The 17015-nt window shown below is 36.0% G+C and overlaps 1 protein-coding gene across 1 annotated transcript; it reads left to right on the forward strand.

Moving 5' to 3' along the window:
* The first annotated feature begins 417 nt into the window (after positions 1 to 417).
* Positions 418 to 8550, forward strand: LOC307011947 (N-acetyllactosaminide beta-1,3-N-acetylglucosaminyltransferase 3-like). Its single transcript, XM_079638090.1, has 2 exons — positions 418 to 599; positions 6431 to 8550. The coding sequence occupies exon 2, from the start codon at positions 6439 to 6441 to the stop codon at positions 7591 to 7593; it is 1155 nt and encodes a 384-aa protein (XP_079494216.1). The 5' UTR covers positions 418 to 599; positions 6431 to 6438; the 3' UTR covers positions 7594 to 8550.
* The last annotated feature ends 8465 nt before the right edge of the window (positions 8551 to 17015 follow it).

Below are 17015 nucleotides of genomic sequence, written 5' to 3' on the forward strand. Positions count from 1 at the left end.
TTTTCAAAGTATTTTATTACACGATGCACAGAACAATCATGTTTTAAAGGAAATGCGTTTTTTGCAAGGGTTTGAGTATATCCTTGGCTTTTCATCTTACAGAAGACAATTAAGCTTGGCCTTTAATTCGATGCAGACTTTAATTAAACTCTCTCTCTCTCTCTCTCTCTCTCTCTCTCTCTCTCTCTCTCACACACACACACACACTCACACACACACACACACACACACACTATCATTAAATATAACAACGGTTTATATTATGGTATGATTCCTGCATGTAGCCTATATGTTAAATGGAAAGAAACAGTTTTGCAATTAAATTTATACATGTCTATTTACAAATGATTAACCAGTGAGCTGGCTACCTTGATGTGTTGGCCATCATGCTGTCTAGGCAGCCGCAGCACATTGCACAACGGTTTTGAGACTTTCACTTTTCTCTAGAGACAGTGGCTACCGCACAGAGCCTCCAGTTTATTTCCTCGTTAGCAGAGAGAGTATGAGCTGTGAATACTGGGTGGGGATGGTTTTTGACATGAACAAACCCTAAAATAGGCTTACTTGTTTAGACGGTTTCCGAGGAAGTTAACGATCAGGTAAGATAAATATGGTTTAATTTAATATATTTTATTTTATTTTAAATGCGTTTAAATGATTTTGTTTTTTTATCGTTGCCGTTAGAAAACAAACCTAATGCGACGACTATTCTTATGTTATGATTCTCTTATGTAGCTGTGTGTCAAATTGAACGAAACAGTTTTGTAAATGAGAGCAAAAAACTTCGGTTGCCTTTATATTGACATTAATAGACCAAAAATAATAATCGGCTTTTATAGAAAAAAGTTTTGATAGAATCCGGACACAGAACTGCAACAACTTTGTTTGTTTTTTAAACTTCCTCTACGATTTTACTTCTGCAATCCATTGCTTCTCAAACTACTCTAATGCTGTTTTAATGTGTTGTAGCCTACAGTTAAATAATTTGTCTACCCTAAAATGAAAATTCTAGAAGAAAGCTTTCTTTAATCATTATTTGTTAGCTGGGAAATGGGAGTTTACTTTAAAAATGCATTTCAGTGCAAATGATTGATTAAGTAGGTTAAGTAATTCAAATAGGCCATTCTCAAAATTAAGATGTTATTTAAATGTAGCCTGTAGTGTAGCCTACGCCTAAACGTGTTTCCAGTTAAACAGGAGAATGCCTAGCCTACTTGCACCGCTCTCTGGAATGCGTTATTCTGATTTTCAGGTCGATAGAAATGATTAAAAAAACATCAATTTAAACCAGTTAACCTTCCGTGTTTGTCTGTTGTCATTGTCAATATGACCAGTTGCATAAACAGAGCCACTATGTAGCCTGATATAGCCTGTCAATATAGCAGAGGGGATTTCAAAATTAGGGGGTCTCAGCCACTTATTATAAAATAATAATTGAATAGATATTGTTTGTATAGCCTACTAGGGTAGGCATGAACAATACAGTAGGTTCTACACTAAGTAGGCCTACACATCAAGTCAATCCCTGAATATTTAATACATTTCTAATAATTTTAGATAACTAGCTAATATTCATTAAGAATTGAGAAACTTTATATTGTCTAGATTGGTAATATGTGGGTACAATATATTTTTTTATATTATATTTAAAATATATATTTTAAACACTATTTTTTTTAATATTTGTGCAGTAAAATCAACTTTAAAGAAGATCTACATTTATTATTTTCATTCATTAAGATAACATGGACAATCTGCCATGCTTTAGTGAAGGCTTTCGCTTTCGCCTGTAGAAAATAAACACGTTTAACATGAACATGACTTGAAATTACCACTATAACCAGTAGATGACTGCAAAGGACCTCTCTTTAGCTCATTTGCCATTTCCACTCCCTTTTATAGTTCTTTTTGCGTGTTTTGCTTTTGGATTTATTATAAAATGCAAATTTATTGCACAAAAGTATAAAGTATAGCAAGAGTAGGAAAAGTCACAAATTCTTATTTAGATAAAAGTTTCATAAAACAAATAAATAAATAAGCCCAGATTTTACAGTGGATGGGAAACCTTGTCTTGAATTGCTCCCGCATAATGTTATGTAAACTGCATTTTATTACAAATAACTAGTACACAGATGTAGATGTCGACAATCTATCAATAAATGCACACATGTTGTCCTTTGCTTCTGATGCTGCTGCGGATCGAAGAACACGCTGAATAACGCAGACTAAAATACGTGGATGAGCCGAAGCCTACCACCGGTTTCCTACGAGTTTTATGAAGTTATCAAACAAAGCCAATCTGCTTGAGTGTAGCATAAAGTCACCCAGCTGCAATGTGAAAGAGTAGAGAGCATGCCAATGCGAATGAAAGCTGATTGGAAATCAGGGTTATTGATTTCTGAACACTTCCAAAGTTAAAATACAAGTATCACGGTGTTTAAAAATGAATATAAACTTGTTTCCTTTGTATTATTCAAGGTCTGAAAACATGGCTTTTTTGACCAATTGTCATTTTCTGCAAATAAATGCTCTAAATGACAACTTTTTCACTTGAAATTGGGAAGAAATGTTGTCAGTATTTATAAAACAAAAATGTATAGTAAAGTAGATCCAGAGAAATTGCTAATTTGTAGTGGTCTCTTAATTTAGTTTTCAGAGCTGAATATATATATAAATACATGAAAGTTATACTGTATACATGCATTCTCATCCGGCTGAAATAATTTAAGGTGTGTAAATCGTTTAAGAGTGTCATTTTAGTTAATCCGAAACCAAGCATGAAGTGCGAATTAGTTATTGGCTGCTAGCTTCCATGTATAATTTATTACAGTGTAAGGCTGGAAAAACTGGAATGACCACTCCTCGAGTGGACAAAGGAACTTGCTACATATTAACATTTGGACTCCCCCTCGTGCACTAAGGACGAAAGTCGCACCTCTGAGTCATCCTAACCTACATTTCATTCCCTCATCCCTCACCCTCTCTATATCACCTGAAATTTACCAAAGAATATATATAGTTTAATGTTAATGATTATCATCAAGTATTATACATATTTATTTAAACTGTCTGGTACAAATGTCTCATTTCCAAATAAGTAAAACAAAAGGTAATTAGGTTTTTAAGAGTTTAGAGATAACTGGCACACGAAGGAAGATGATCTATAGACAAACGGTCTCCTACCCCCAAAAGATGTAACCTCTGAATGCAAATTTCCTTTGTTAACCATGTGAAAGAGATTATGTCTATAATGAAATGCAGCAGGGCTTCTGTATCTCATATCAGCCATGTAAATGTTGAGAGCCGCCCGCCTGGACTCTCAGCATCATGTATTTCCTAATGTTGGGTTTGCATCTTTTCTCTTTATTCCTCAAAATTAAGATGTTATTTAAATGTAGCCTGTAGCCAATGCCAAAATAGTGTTTCCAGTTAAACAGAAGGAGAATGGTGGATTTTCTACACTTGCACAGCTCTCTGGAATGTGTTATTCTGATTTTCAGGTCGATAGAAAAAAAAAAGAAAAAATTTTTTTTTAAACCCAGTTAACCTTCCATGTGTGTCTATATGACCAGTTGCATAAACAGAACCACTATGTTAAGCCTGTCTTAACAAATATAGCAGAGGCGATTTTATGATTTCAAAATTAGGGGGGGCTCAGCCACTTATTATAAAAAAATATATATATGATAATTGAATAGATATTGTTTGTATACTAGGGTAGGCATGAACAATACAGTAGGTTCTACACTAAGTACACATCAAGTCAATCCCTGAATATTTAATTAATTTCTAATCATTTTAAATACCTATCTAATATTCATTAAGAATTGACAAACTTTATATTATTGTAATTGTCTAGATTGGTAATATGTGGGTAAAATATATATTTTATATTATATATATTCAAAATATTTTTTACAATCCTTTTAAACAAATTTTTTTTTTTAAACTACATTTGTGCAGTAAAATCAACTTTAAAGAAGATCTACTTTTATTATTTTCATTCATTAAGATAACATGGACAATCTGCCATGCTTTAGTGAAGGCTTTCTGTAGAAAATAAACACGTTTAACATGAACATGACTTGAAATTACCACTATAACCAGTAGATGACTGCAAAGGACATCTCTTTAGCTCATTTGCCATTTCCACTCCCTTTTATAGTTCTTTTTGCGTGTTTTGCTTTTGGATTTATTATAAAATGTAAATTTATTGCACAGAAGTATAAAGTATAGCAAGAATAGGAAAAGTCACAGAGTCTCATTTAGATAAAAGTTTCAAAAAATAAATAAGCCCAGATTTTACAGTGGATGGGAAACCTTGTCTTGAATTGCTCCCGCATAATGTTATGTAAACTGCATTTTATAACAAATAACTAGTACACAGATGTAGATGTCGACAATCTATCAATAAATGCACACACGTTGTCCTTTGCTTCTGATGCTGATGCGGATCGAAGAACACGCTGAATAACGCAGACTAAAATAGGTGGATGAGACGAAGCCTGCCACCGGTTTCCTACGAGTTTTATGAAGTTATCAAACAAAGCCAATCTGCTTGAGTGTAGCATAAAGTCACCCAGCTGCAATGTGAAAGAGTAGAGAGCATGCCAATGCGAATGAAAGCTGATTGGAAATCAGGGTTATTGATTTCTGAACACTTCCAAAGTTAAAATACAAGTATCACGGTGTTTAAAAATGAATATAACCTCGTTTCCTTTGTATTATTCAAGGTCTGAAAACATGGCCTTTTTGACCAATTGTCATTTTCTGCAAATAAATGCTCTAAATGACAATATTTTCACTTGAAATTTGGAAGAAATGTTGTCAGTAGTTTATAAAACAAAAATGTAGTAAAGTAGATCCAGAGAAATTGCTAATTTGTAGTGGTCTCTTAATTTAGTTTTCAGAACTGAATATATAAATACACACACACCTCATGGGAAAATATAACCTATCTATCTAGAATTTGAAAATGAAAGTTATACTGCAGTGCATACATGCTTTCTCATCCGGCTGAAATAATTTAAGTTTGGTAAATCGTTTAAGAGTGTAATTTTAGTTCATCCGAAACCACGCATGAAGTGCGAATTAGTTATTGGCTGCTAGCTTCCATGTATAATTTATTACAGTGTAAGGCTGGAAAAACTAGTTGAGGAATGACCACTCCTCGAGTGGACAAAGGACCTTGCTGCATATTAACATTTGAACTCCCCCTCGTGCACTAAGGACGAAAGTCGCACCTCTGTTTCCCAAAAACAAATTTAGGATTATTGATAAGCAATACTGAATGTTTGTCCTGTAATGTTCCCAAAATGTGCCCTGTAGACTTTTAATGTTGTAAACTGGAAATGCTGAGGTTCTCCTCTGTGCTAATGTTTCCTTGTGTAGGGCAGTGCATTTTTAATATTCCTCAAACCAAAGTTTCTGCAATACCATTGAATATGAGACAGATGATCAACTCAAATTTTGTTGGGAAGAATTTAAGGACATTGATGTGTGTAATGAAATTCTGAAAAACCTCATGTTGTTTCAAACCTGACTTGAACTCGAATTACAGTTAGAGTGAAAGTTGAAGTTCAATCGGTTAACAGAGAGTTTACTGAAAACAAAGTTCTCAACACTTCCATATAGGCCTAGAAAAATGAGTAAGAGGATCCAGCCTCGAACTATAGCTTAGGATAGAGAAACGTATTATAGTCATATGGATAATCAGTTGATGCCTTTCCCACAAGTTTCGAATAGGTTAACAGTACAGAAAATTGCATCCGACCATGGTATTCTGTTCTTTCCGCAAATTAGTTCATTTAAAGTCATTATCTTTGACACATTGAGGCAAATTTTTTGTCAGGACTTCACTGGAACAGAACATGAAAACTACATCCACACAGGGCAAAGGGCACTGATACAACCTCTACATGATTCACTGTAATAGTTTAACAGTGACAAATTGTGCTACGAATACCAAAAAAAAAAAAAAACACACACACATTAAGTATGCATATGCGTTGTTGACATTAGACAGAGTTGTCTTTTACATGTCTCATACAGCTGTCATGAGAAGAGCAGAATAAAATGAATAAGAATAAAAAAAAAATCTCTTTCTACAAAATATAACTTGTAAATGTAATAATTTTCAATTCATGATATAATAAAAGAAGTGGGACTGTTAATCCAACCCCCTTCAGTAGAACACAAAAGTAGATATTTTATCTACACAATATATAATTCCAAACAACAACCGGAAAAAAAAACAATAAAATATCTTCTGAGTAAATTACAGAATTTTAATTTTTAGCTGAACTATCCTTTTCATTCATTCAGTTTCATGATTTTCATGGAAAATCATATTTTGTAATAAGGTCTGAAAAATCCTTGTTGAGAGAACTTTTGTGTTCATACTGTGAATTGTGTCTCTTTTCCTAAACAGGTGCGAAGATGAGGAAGAAAAAAGCAGAGACAATAGCATTAATTCTCACAGGTGTTGTGTGCCTCTTCGTTATTATGAACAAAAACGACACTGAAGACGACGTGACATCAAATAGCAAAGACACATATGAGATGCTCCATCATCAAATCCATTTACCCAGATCCAAAACTCCCCAGCCTTTGTCTTCACATTGTCAGCAGAATATGTCGGCTTATAATGTGACTGGATTTTCTACTCTGCCAGGTCATATCCAAGATTTCCTGCTTTACCGACACTGTAGGAATTTCCCCATGCTGCTCGATCTGCCTAATAAGTGTGGTGGACCCCTGAACTCTGCAGATGTCTTCCTTCTGCTGGTCATCAAGAGTTCTCCAGAAAACTATGAGCGTCGAGAAGTCCTGCGGAAAACATGGGCTAAGGAACGACTGCACAAAGGTGTGTGGATCCGTAGAGTCTTCATAATCGGAACAACTAAAACTGGCTTCGAGAAGCGCAGGTTGAATAAGCTATTGGAGCTGGAGAACAATGAGAACAAGGACATTTTACAGTGGGACTTCAATGATTCATTCTTTAACCTCACACTGAAGCAGATCCTTTTCCTAGAGTGGATGGAAAGATGGTGCCCACAGGCTAGATTTCTCTTAAACGGGGACGATGATATATTTGCCAATACGTTTAACATGATTGAGTATCTTCAAGGTCAAGAGGACAATGATGGAAGTAAACATCTCTTTACCGGGCACCTCATCCAGAACGTAGGGCCTATTAGACACTCTTCAAGTAAATACTTTGTCCCGGTGCAGGTTCAGGAGTCTGACAGATATCCTCCTTACTGTGGTGGAGGAGGCTTTCTTCTCTCAGGCTTCACGGCCAGGACAATCTACAACATGTCTCACTCTATAATTGTACTGCCCATTGATGATGTTTACATGGGAATGTGTTTGGAAAAAGCTGGCCTCAAACCTACATCCCACATTGGTGTAAGAACCGCTGGTCTGCATGTCCCAGCTGAGAACGTTGACAAATTTCACCCTTGCTATTACAGAGAAATCATTTTAGTGCACAGATTTCTGCCGCACATGATTTTTGTGATGTGGGATGAAATACAAAACCCACATTTGCAATGTGGAAAGACAAATTCCTCTCTTCAGGGAAGCCCATAAACTAAAGAACAGGGTGTGTGGTTATTTTTAAAGGGAAACATAATAGCTTGCTGGAATTGATGTTATCAATTTTGTTTTTAATCAGTGAATTAAATGTTTTTTCCTTTTTTTTTTCCTTCCTGATGTGGTGTATTGCACTTTAACGAAAATGAAAAGGGTGGTTGACTACTTTCTCAGCAAAAGAAGTTAGTCTTTAAGGTTTGTATTATTTCTTTTAAATAATTAGAGAGTGCTTATGGTAATAGAAATCTATATCTTTCCCTTTTTATATCTAATTTGATCAGGATAGTTAATTAAGTGTAATATGAAGTGGCATTCACTTGCACACAGATGCATTAAATGATTGCTGCTAAAGCAAATGAGGGTTTTTACACCTCTGAATGTTTTAAGAAGTACGGTGCTGTACTGTAACAAAGTACAGCAGGATAGAATCTTTCCATCATTTCAGTTCTTTTGAATCAAAGCGATTCGCAAATTCAGATGGTTCATCTGAATTATTCATTTAGTAAATCACAAATCTGAATCGCAAGATTCACTGGACATCGCCCAAGTCATTTTAAAGAGAAGTGTCTGTTCAAGTAAGCTTTAATGTGTGTTTTCAAATTATAAACAGGATATAAATTGTTTTGATAAGCTATGTTTTCCATGTGATTAAGTTTGCTAGTCACAACTCTCCTGTTCTCTTCTAGAAATGTTTGTATTAATAAAAGGAGAATACTAACTTCAAAGGTCAAATAGTTATAAAATGCTGAATCCTTTGCATTTTTTCATTGTGTTGTGTAGGTGTATCTTTATTCTCTTAGTTTGCTTTGTTGTTTTATGCACCAGAGATTAATTGGGACTGACTCACTCACTGAATCCTTCAGAGCAGTTCCCTTGAGTTTACTCTTACATAGATTCAGCAGCACCTCACCATTGTCATAACCAGCTGTGCTGTTATTTATAAAATTACTTGTACTTTTCATATTGTTTTAGTGTCAATTAGTTAATACTTAAGTCTTAAGTATTTAATACTGAACTTAAGTCAGACTCCATCAATGTATCTTTATTTTTATCTATGAAGATTGGACATTATGCAACATGGAAGAACCATCAAAGATTGTAAAATATGAGGATGTTTGTTTATGAGGACAATGTTACATTTGGTTCTTTCTTGGGTGGAGGATTGTTTAGATACTGACAGTATAATTGATATCATAATCATCAGTCATTTATAAATTCAGTACATGTCATTCAAGGTAAGACAACAACATCTAATTATAGCTGCAAGCAGCAGTCACAGAGACAAGCCCTTCCAGTTGAAAAATTAGCTAAAAATACTTTTTAAAGATTTGAAATATTCTATAGATTTGATGAAGGGTGAGAAATACAAAACCCGTTCTTTTGAAAGTCAGGAAGGTGATTACTGTTACCCTTCTTATAATGTTGTTGTTTAAAGTCTTAAAAATATATATTTTGACAGAGCATAGGTAAAATGGTTCATGTACAAATGTTTTAAACACACATTTAAACACAAACTTCTGTATTCTGTAGCAAAGCATAATGTGTCGCAGAGATGACACGACTTGTTTTTAAATGAAAGGTGATATTCACGGTGAGAAATTTTTTTTTTTAGAAAGGATTTGTTACTTTCAAATGACAGAAAGCAACAAAAGTTCTACTGTAGCCAACAAATGAACAGTGTGTGATTATGATGCAGGCAGTATTACAGGTCAGAAATCATATTGGATTGAAACAATCAAAATATTGAATCCAGTTCCATCTTGTTGAAGATCGGATTCATCACGCCGGTATAGAGACGGGTTTGTTGAGGATCTGTCCCACTGGCTGTCGTATCGATGAGGCCTTCACAGGGGAGAGTCTAGTTGACAATCTCTGCTGACACTTCAGGGATGAGTTGTGGTCGTGTCTAGACGCAGGTCCTCCGTCTGATAGTGTATGCCATTCTTCTTATGAAGTAGCTACATCCCCTGTGTTCCCTGATTCTAGAAAGACTCATTCCATAGAGCAGTAACATGAGCATATGAAAATCTGGGTGTGCCACATTTATATTTTAACATTTTGAGCGTTATGCCACCATATATTGGATTCTTATTTCTGTGCCCCTGAGAGTATGATTTAGAATGTTCAGTGACGTCACAGAACTGCCAGATTCAATCTGCTTTTTCGCGCGTTGGCTGGCGCTGAGCCAGAGACGGACGCGCGCAGCCCTTGTCATATTTAACTAATATGCAGTGTTTTAAACCACATAATCTTTATTTTATGTTTCAGACAATTAAATACACATAAGTACTAGTAAAACAATACATTTGTAGTTTGTAAAAATAAATACACACTGATGTCTATGGAAGCAGAAAAACAATCTATTCAAATGTAATTTGCCGACGTGTTTTATTCATATAGCCTATCAGACACACATATAGCGGAACTATAAAGTTTACTCTATTCTTCTCCCAGTTCAACAGCCACTTACTTTCATGTAGGCTACTTCGGGAGAAACTGGGGAATGCAGGTGCTGTAACGTTAAATCAAATCCGGCTGACAGGACTCTCTGAACTGCAGCGCTCATCTCGTAATTTATAAAGGTTTTTAAACGAAGAATCGGAATATCAGATAGTTGACATGGTGAGCAAGTTTGTCAGTATTTTTAATAAAAAAGGGAAAAGGAAATAAAACGAATAGGCGTTGTGTCACGTGACAATCATGACGCGTCGCCATGGAAACAAGGGGTCAGTTAAAATATTTGTAACTTACGCGTGAAAGGGTTGATTTTAAATATATTTTTCTAAGTAAACAACAATAGCCCAAGTTAAGTAAAACGTTTTTTTATTGAGACTATAAAAAAAATATTCTGCATCCATTTTTAGGTGCACACCCTGGCACACCCGTGCCGCGGCTACGCCCCTGCCATAGAGTATTAACAGATGATAGTGAGCTACAATGATTCATGTCTAGTTGTATAGAAAAGTTATTTGACGTTGGCCCTGTCCTTAGTCCACATCCTGGGGGATGCAGTTTCGGCTGATCCTGCCTGAAGATGAAGGGGCAGAGCCTACCCCCGATGGATGGACAGGGACCAACCTGGTGGTTGTGGGGAGGATGGAGGGGAACGTCAGGGTCATCATCTGCAAACTTAAAACAGAGTTCACTGTTTATATACTCCAAGTGTCAAGCAATGATTGGCCAGAACTATTATTATGAATGAATGATGTGCATTAGTGTCTTCCTGGTAGAACCTACACTAAAAGCTATCTCTTCCAGTTGACCTTGTGTGTCTGCTTCCCGAACCATAGGAAGACTGTTCCAAAGTTTAGGTGCTAAATAGGAAAAGGGCTGTAAAGGATTTTGTCCCTAAACCTAACATTCTAGCGTCTACAAATCGACACTTAATAAATATCTAGCGTCTACAAATCGACACTCATAGCGTCTTCCAATCGACACTTAATAACCTTTATACTCTAGCTCTTCGCGTCTCCCGTCGACAACTGGCCGAGTCTTCGAGCAGTTCTCATTTCTGTGCGGCTCAGTCCAAAGATCATCTGATCAGATTTTGGACAAAATTTGTTGGAGTAGTGTATAATTTACTTCAATATGGCAGACAGGCAAATTGATGGAAAATGAGAAATGACATATCGTCAGAATCGGCATGCGCCAGGGAACAAAAGCACACAGAAAAACTATATTTAGACAAAGTTTTCAAAAGTTATAAGCAAAAATCCTTATATATCTGGAACACTAAGTGGCGCTAAGTTCAAATTTCTCAGGTACCTTCAGGACATATTTAGGATGATTCCTGTCTAATTTTGTGCCGATATGTCAAATCGTTTAAAATATATTGCAATTAATGACAAAATAAATGGCAGACCAATGGTTCATCCGATCCAGGCAAAATTGATTGATCAAAGTTTTGGCAAGATTCAGTCTCTGAACCAATTTTGGGTCAACATCCCTAAGTTCACAACATTTTAACATTAGAAAAAAAAAGATGCATACAACATTTCTGTTAAGTCATTTTTGTGCAGCTCGGTCCAAAGATCATCTGAGCCAATTTTTGTAAGGATTAGACAACATTTTAAGGAGTACAGCAAGAATACTGTACTTTTCAAACTGGCAACTACTGTAATATATGGAGTCTTATGAAAGATGTTGAATGTGATCAGCATGATGACAGGGATCAGGTGTATACGTTTAATTTTTTTAGAACAAAGAGTTCAAAAGTTATAACCGTTTCAATTATGACATTTGAACTGGTGGTGGCGCTATAGAGTTGATCCTAGAGACCCCAAATTTGGTCAGATTCATTACCATCACTACAAGTGGACAAATTTTCCTACTTAGGGTTAGGGATGCCATAGACTCCCATTCGAGAGAAATGAAAGCATTAGCATAAGTTCTGCCGGGAAGACTCAATTACTACGTCAACTTTTGCTTCACTTCTATCCAATCATATTCTTATGCTCACTGTATAAAAGCTCGGTACTTAGACATGTTTGAGTTCGCAGATACTGAAGCGACGATTACCCCCATCCTCCCCACCACCACCAGGATGGTCCTGTCCATACCTCCCGGGGGGGTCGGCTGCGCCCCTGCCTTCATCTTCAGGCAGGAATTGCAGATCCGATACCCTCGGATTATGCACTACGGACGGGGCCTACAGCAAATGACTTTGTATATTATCAGCTTGCTGAGCTGTCAATAAATGTATGATTGTTGAAATAATTATCCTGAGTCTTTCTGGTAGAAATAATAATAAAGAAAACCAACATAAATTTCAATAGGGGCTACAGCCCATTCAGAGTTTGGCCCCTAAATACTCTGGGTGTTTTATTTTGGCAAAAGTGTACAGCCTACAAAACCAGAGGTTAGAACTGAGCAAGTTTGTAACATATTATCTCTGTTAGACAGGATTATGGGAAAAATATAACTCATTTCATGTGTAGCTTGACTCTCAGACACATCCTGACTGCATGAATGAAGTGTAGCCTGGCGTCTGTCCATGCTGCATGTTCATGCTATGAGTTCACTCTCGGCGAATGACTAGCTGAACTCATTTGGTGTGGCTTCCTGAAGTAATGAGAACCTGTCCTGTCCCGAGTAAAGACCATATACTGTATATCTCTGTGTGTCTTTGTGTGTGTGTGTGTGTATATATATACAGTATACATATGTATGTATACAGTATACCTATGTATGTAACTATATTTATTTATTATTGTTTAAATATATATATTTATATACGTATATGTCTCTAATTCTGATCAACAGTCCATTTATTTGATCACATACAGTGCTAGGGGAGAAAAATGTATCTCAGCTTTATTAAACCTTTGTATAGAATATATAGTAAGAATATGAGGGGAGTATTACAGATCTGGCCAATATGAATATAGATTATTACATCATATAGAAAATACATTGTATAACAAGTCCATGTGGTCAATTTCCGGCTGTTCGGCACACATACATTTGGATCCAGAAAGGCCCTATAACACAGATGTCCACATAATGAACAACAGATGTTGCCAGTACATTCGCACAGAATAAATAAGTCCTACTGCATGCTTATAGATGCTGAGACACAGTTAAACTAGAACAGCAAAATAAGTTAGTCTTTATAGTTTTTATTCTTTCTTTTAAATAATTAGAGAGTGCTTATGGAGATAGAAATCTATATCTTTCCTTTTTATATCTAATTTGATCAGGATAGTTAATTAAGTGTAATATGAAGTGGCATTCACTTGCACACAGATGCATTAAATGATTGCTGCTAAAGCAAATGAGGGTTTTTACACCTCTGAATGTTTTTAAGAAGTACGGTGCTGTACTGTAACAAAGTACAGCAGGATAGAATCTTTCCATCATTTCAGTTCTTTTGAATCAAAGCGGTTCACAAATTCAGATGGTTCATCTGAATTATTCATTTTGTGAATCACAAATCTGAATCGTAAGATTCACTGGACATCGGCCAAGTCATTTTAAAGGGCCCCTATTATGGATGTTTGAAAATTACCTTTCATGTAGTGTGTAACATAGCCTACATAGCTCTAGGGTTGGGTATTTGGTTGGGTTTTATCCGATACCAATACCTACTCGGTAGGCTATTTTTTTAACAGTTCCGGTGCTTAAACGGTTCTTGAACTAGGCTACTTAAAGGGTTAGTTCACCCAAAAATGAAAATAATGTCATTAATGACTCACCCTCATGTCGTTCTAAGCCCGTAAGACCTCCGTTCATCTTCGGAACACAGTTTAAGATATTTTAGATTTAGATTTAGAGCTTTCTGTCCCTCCATTGAAGCTGTATATACAGTATACTGTCCATGTCCATAAAGGTAATATAAACATCATCACAGTAGTCCATATGACATCAGTGGGTTAGTTAGAAGTTTTTGAAGCATCGAAAATACTTTTTGGTCCAAAAATAACACAAAATAAGACTTTATTCAGCATTGTATTCTCTCCCGGGTCTTTTGTCAATCCTTCACAGTTACGCTGATGGCGTAAGACGCTGATGACGTGTTATCTGGTGCGCCCGAGCTTCATTTATAGACTGAGGGAAACGCACGCTGTAAAAGTGTCTCATCCGCGACATGCACATTTACGCACCATTAAAAAAATGATATCCACGCAAACAATGTAGAATAGCTTGGATATAGTGTGCGTCTCCCTCAGACTGTAAACGAAGCTCGGGCGCACCAGATAACACGTCATCAGCGTCATTAATGACATTATTTTCATTTTTGGGTGAACTAACCCTTTAAGAAAACGAAACCGCACACATTTTGTCAAAAAATAATAGGGGAGAGGCAGGACAGTTGAAACACTTTTCAGATAAACGTCATTTTCTACGATAAGGTTACAGATAGATTTTTTGTGTGTGTGTGATCAACAACTCACATATGTGTTCTCTTAGTATCATGTGTTATTCGGTACAAATATAGAATGATTTAAGTAAAAATTGACTTTGATCGGTAGTTGTGCTTTGTTTCAATCGTCCCGCCTGAGCGGGACGGTTGAAACACAGGGGTGGGACGGATGAAACATAACAGTTTAAACGGAAACTATTTATCTAATGCTTGTTTTTATGAACAATACCTGACAAGTAACTTATGTACATATTGTTACAAACATATTTTGAAATTTATTTTAATTTAAAGGCTCATAACCATTTTTGTTCTATCACCCATTAAACAGGCGATAAGCCTATGCGCATTTTGTGTAATCTTTCTAATAGGCTATTTTGATGAAGACAGACAAATCCGTTTACAATTAATTATCTTACATTTCTTCCTTGAGTCATATCGAGTGTTTACTAGTTGAATAGCCTTAACAGCGGTTTTCCTATGACCAGGTTTAACTGGCGGGAGGCGCTGTTTCATCCGTCCCGACAGCGCATCCCGCCAGTTAAACCTGTTTTTCCCTTAAACTAAAAGACTCTAATATTGCACACTTAAGGGTGTGTTACAGTACTAATACACCTGCCGTATTATCATTATAATGGCACATGAAACAATAATTACAACTTGTCAGTCAAAAAAAAGTACCGCACAAAAGAATTCACTTACTGCACTCAATAACAGCTTTCCGGCTTTAAATCCAAAACGGCATGACGTAAAGAAGAAATGTTTTCGCGGGTCTGGTAGGCATTGCGTGTTATACATGCTGAAGAAATTTGACGTACATGACGTGAGTGGTTTTCAAGGAAATCTCAATGTTTCATCCGTCCGGCGTTTCAATCGTCCCGGCTCTCCCCTACCCTTTATTTACAGGGCCAAACTGGACACAATATTAACTTAAATATTTAACGATTTTCTGGTTTCTGATTAAATGTAAACGTGAAAAAATTATTAAACACTTTTTTTGGGTTTAAAAATATAAAAAAAGACATTTTTGAAAAAAAACGTAACCAGCCAGTGTTCAAAACGATCTGCTTGCCTTACCTCGATTCAAAACGGTAAGCTTGTAATAATGATTTTAATTCCAGTGGTACTGGTGGATTTCCGCGGGAATTTCGAGCATGTCTTTGCGTCATTACGTCACTTCTGTACACATAGAGAAGGAGTCCCCGGCTAGCGTGTGTGGTGGATGATGGAGGTGGAGATTTAGCTCAGCACTTGGTATGGCGGATCCCGAAAGTTTAAAGCGACAATCACCAGTGACAACTGGAGATTCACCAGTTGTAAAACCCAAAGACTTCGGACTTCAGAGTGGCTACAGAAAAAATATATTTTTCACGTTTTGACGTGATATAAGCAATCGTTAGATTTAATCAGCATGATATAGCTACTGCAATGCTTCCCCCCACCTCCCGAATTTGGTCAGAACAAAAGTGAATGTTACTTACTTGTTCTGATGACATTTTCAGATGAAAATTCTAATGTTGACACCTTCAAAAAGTATACTCTGACATTGCTGATGACAGTACAGTATCCACAGCGACGCGGCAGCGACAGGTTCTCCTCAATACATTGTGTTCATCCGCGCTGTTTCATGCCAATTTGTTACACAGGGCCAAGCCCTTCCAGTTGACAAATTAACTAAAAATACGGTACTTTGGTTACTTTTTAAAGTTTTGAAATGTTCTATAGAGTTCATGAAGGGTGTAGAAATACAAAACCCATTCTTTTGAAAGTCAGGAAGGTCATTACTGTTACCCTTCCTATAATGTTGTTGTTTGTAAAGTCTTAAAATGTTTTGACAGAGCATAGGTAAAATGGTTAAAAATGGTTTAAACACAAATTTAAACACAAACTTCTGTATTCTGTAGCAAAGCATAATGTGTCGCAGAGATGACAAGACTTCTGTTTTGAAATGAAAGGTGATATTCACGGTGAGAATGAACATTTTTAGACAGGATTTGTTACTTTCAAATGACAGAAAGCAAAAGTTTCAATAGAGAGCCAAATTAAGTCTTGAATGTACTTGACATATCCGTAACAATTTGGAAATTTCACCATATGGGATTCAAACCCCCAGCTTTCTGGACAAGTGTTCACTGCTTATCACCACACGCCACTCAGGAGACATGCATGCATCCAGAAAATGAACTCAAAATAAAGATTTCAGGTAATTTGTTACAGATTTATTAATCTTTGTTATTGTACAAATCCAGCTGTTAATTTATTGTTCATGTTAGTTCACAGTTCATTATCTAATGTTAACAAATGCAACATTTGATTTTAATAGTGTATTAGTAAATGTTGAAATTAACATTAACTAAGATTAATTAATGCTGCAGCTGTATTGCTCATTCTTAATTTGTTAACTAAAGCAGTGTCACGACTACCTGGCTCACAGTAGCAATCAATGACATAGGGGAGACCACACCGTTTGTTAAGTTAAATCCAAAATAATTTATTAAACTTTAAATTATACGATGAAATCATCATTTGAATCAATAAGTGTATTAAGTCAGTAAATTAG

The sequence above is a fragment of the Phoxinus phoxinus genome, assembly GCF_949152265.1.
Source record: "Phoxinus phoxinus genome assembly, chromosome: 15".
NCBI lineage: Eukaryota > Metazoa > Chordata > Actinopteri > Cypriniformes > Leuciscidae > Phoxinus > Phoxinus phoxinus.

Bases quoted from the DNA above. Each gene is read 5' to 3' on its own strand.
- LOC307011947 (XM_079638090.1), top strand. From the start codon at position 6,439: ATGAGGAAGAAAAAAGCAGAGACAATAGCATTAATTCTCACAGGTGTT.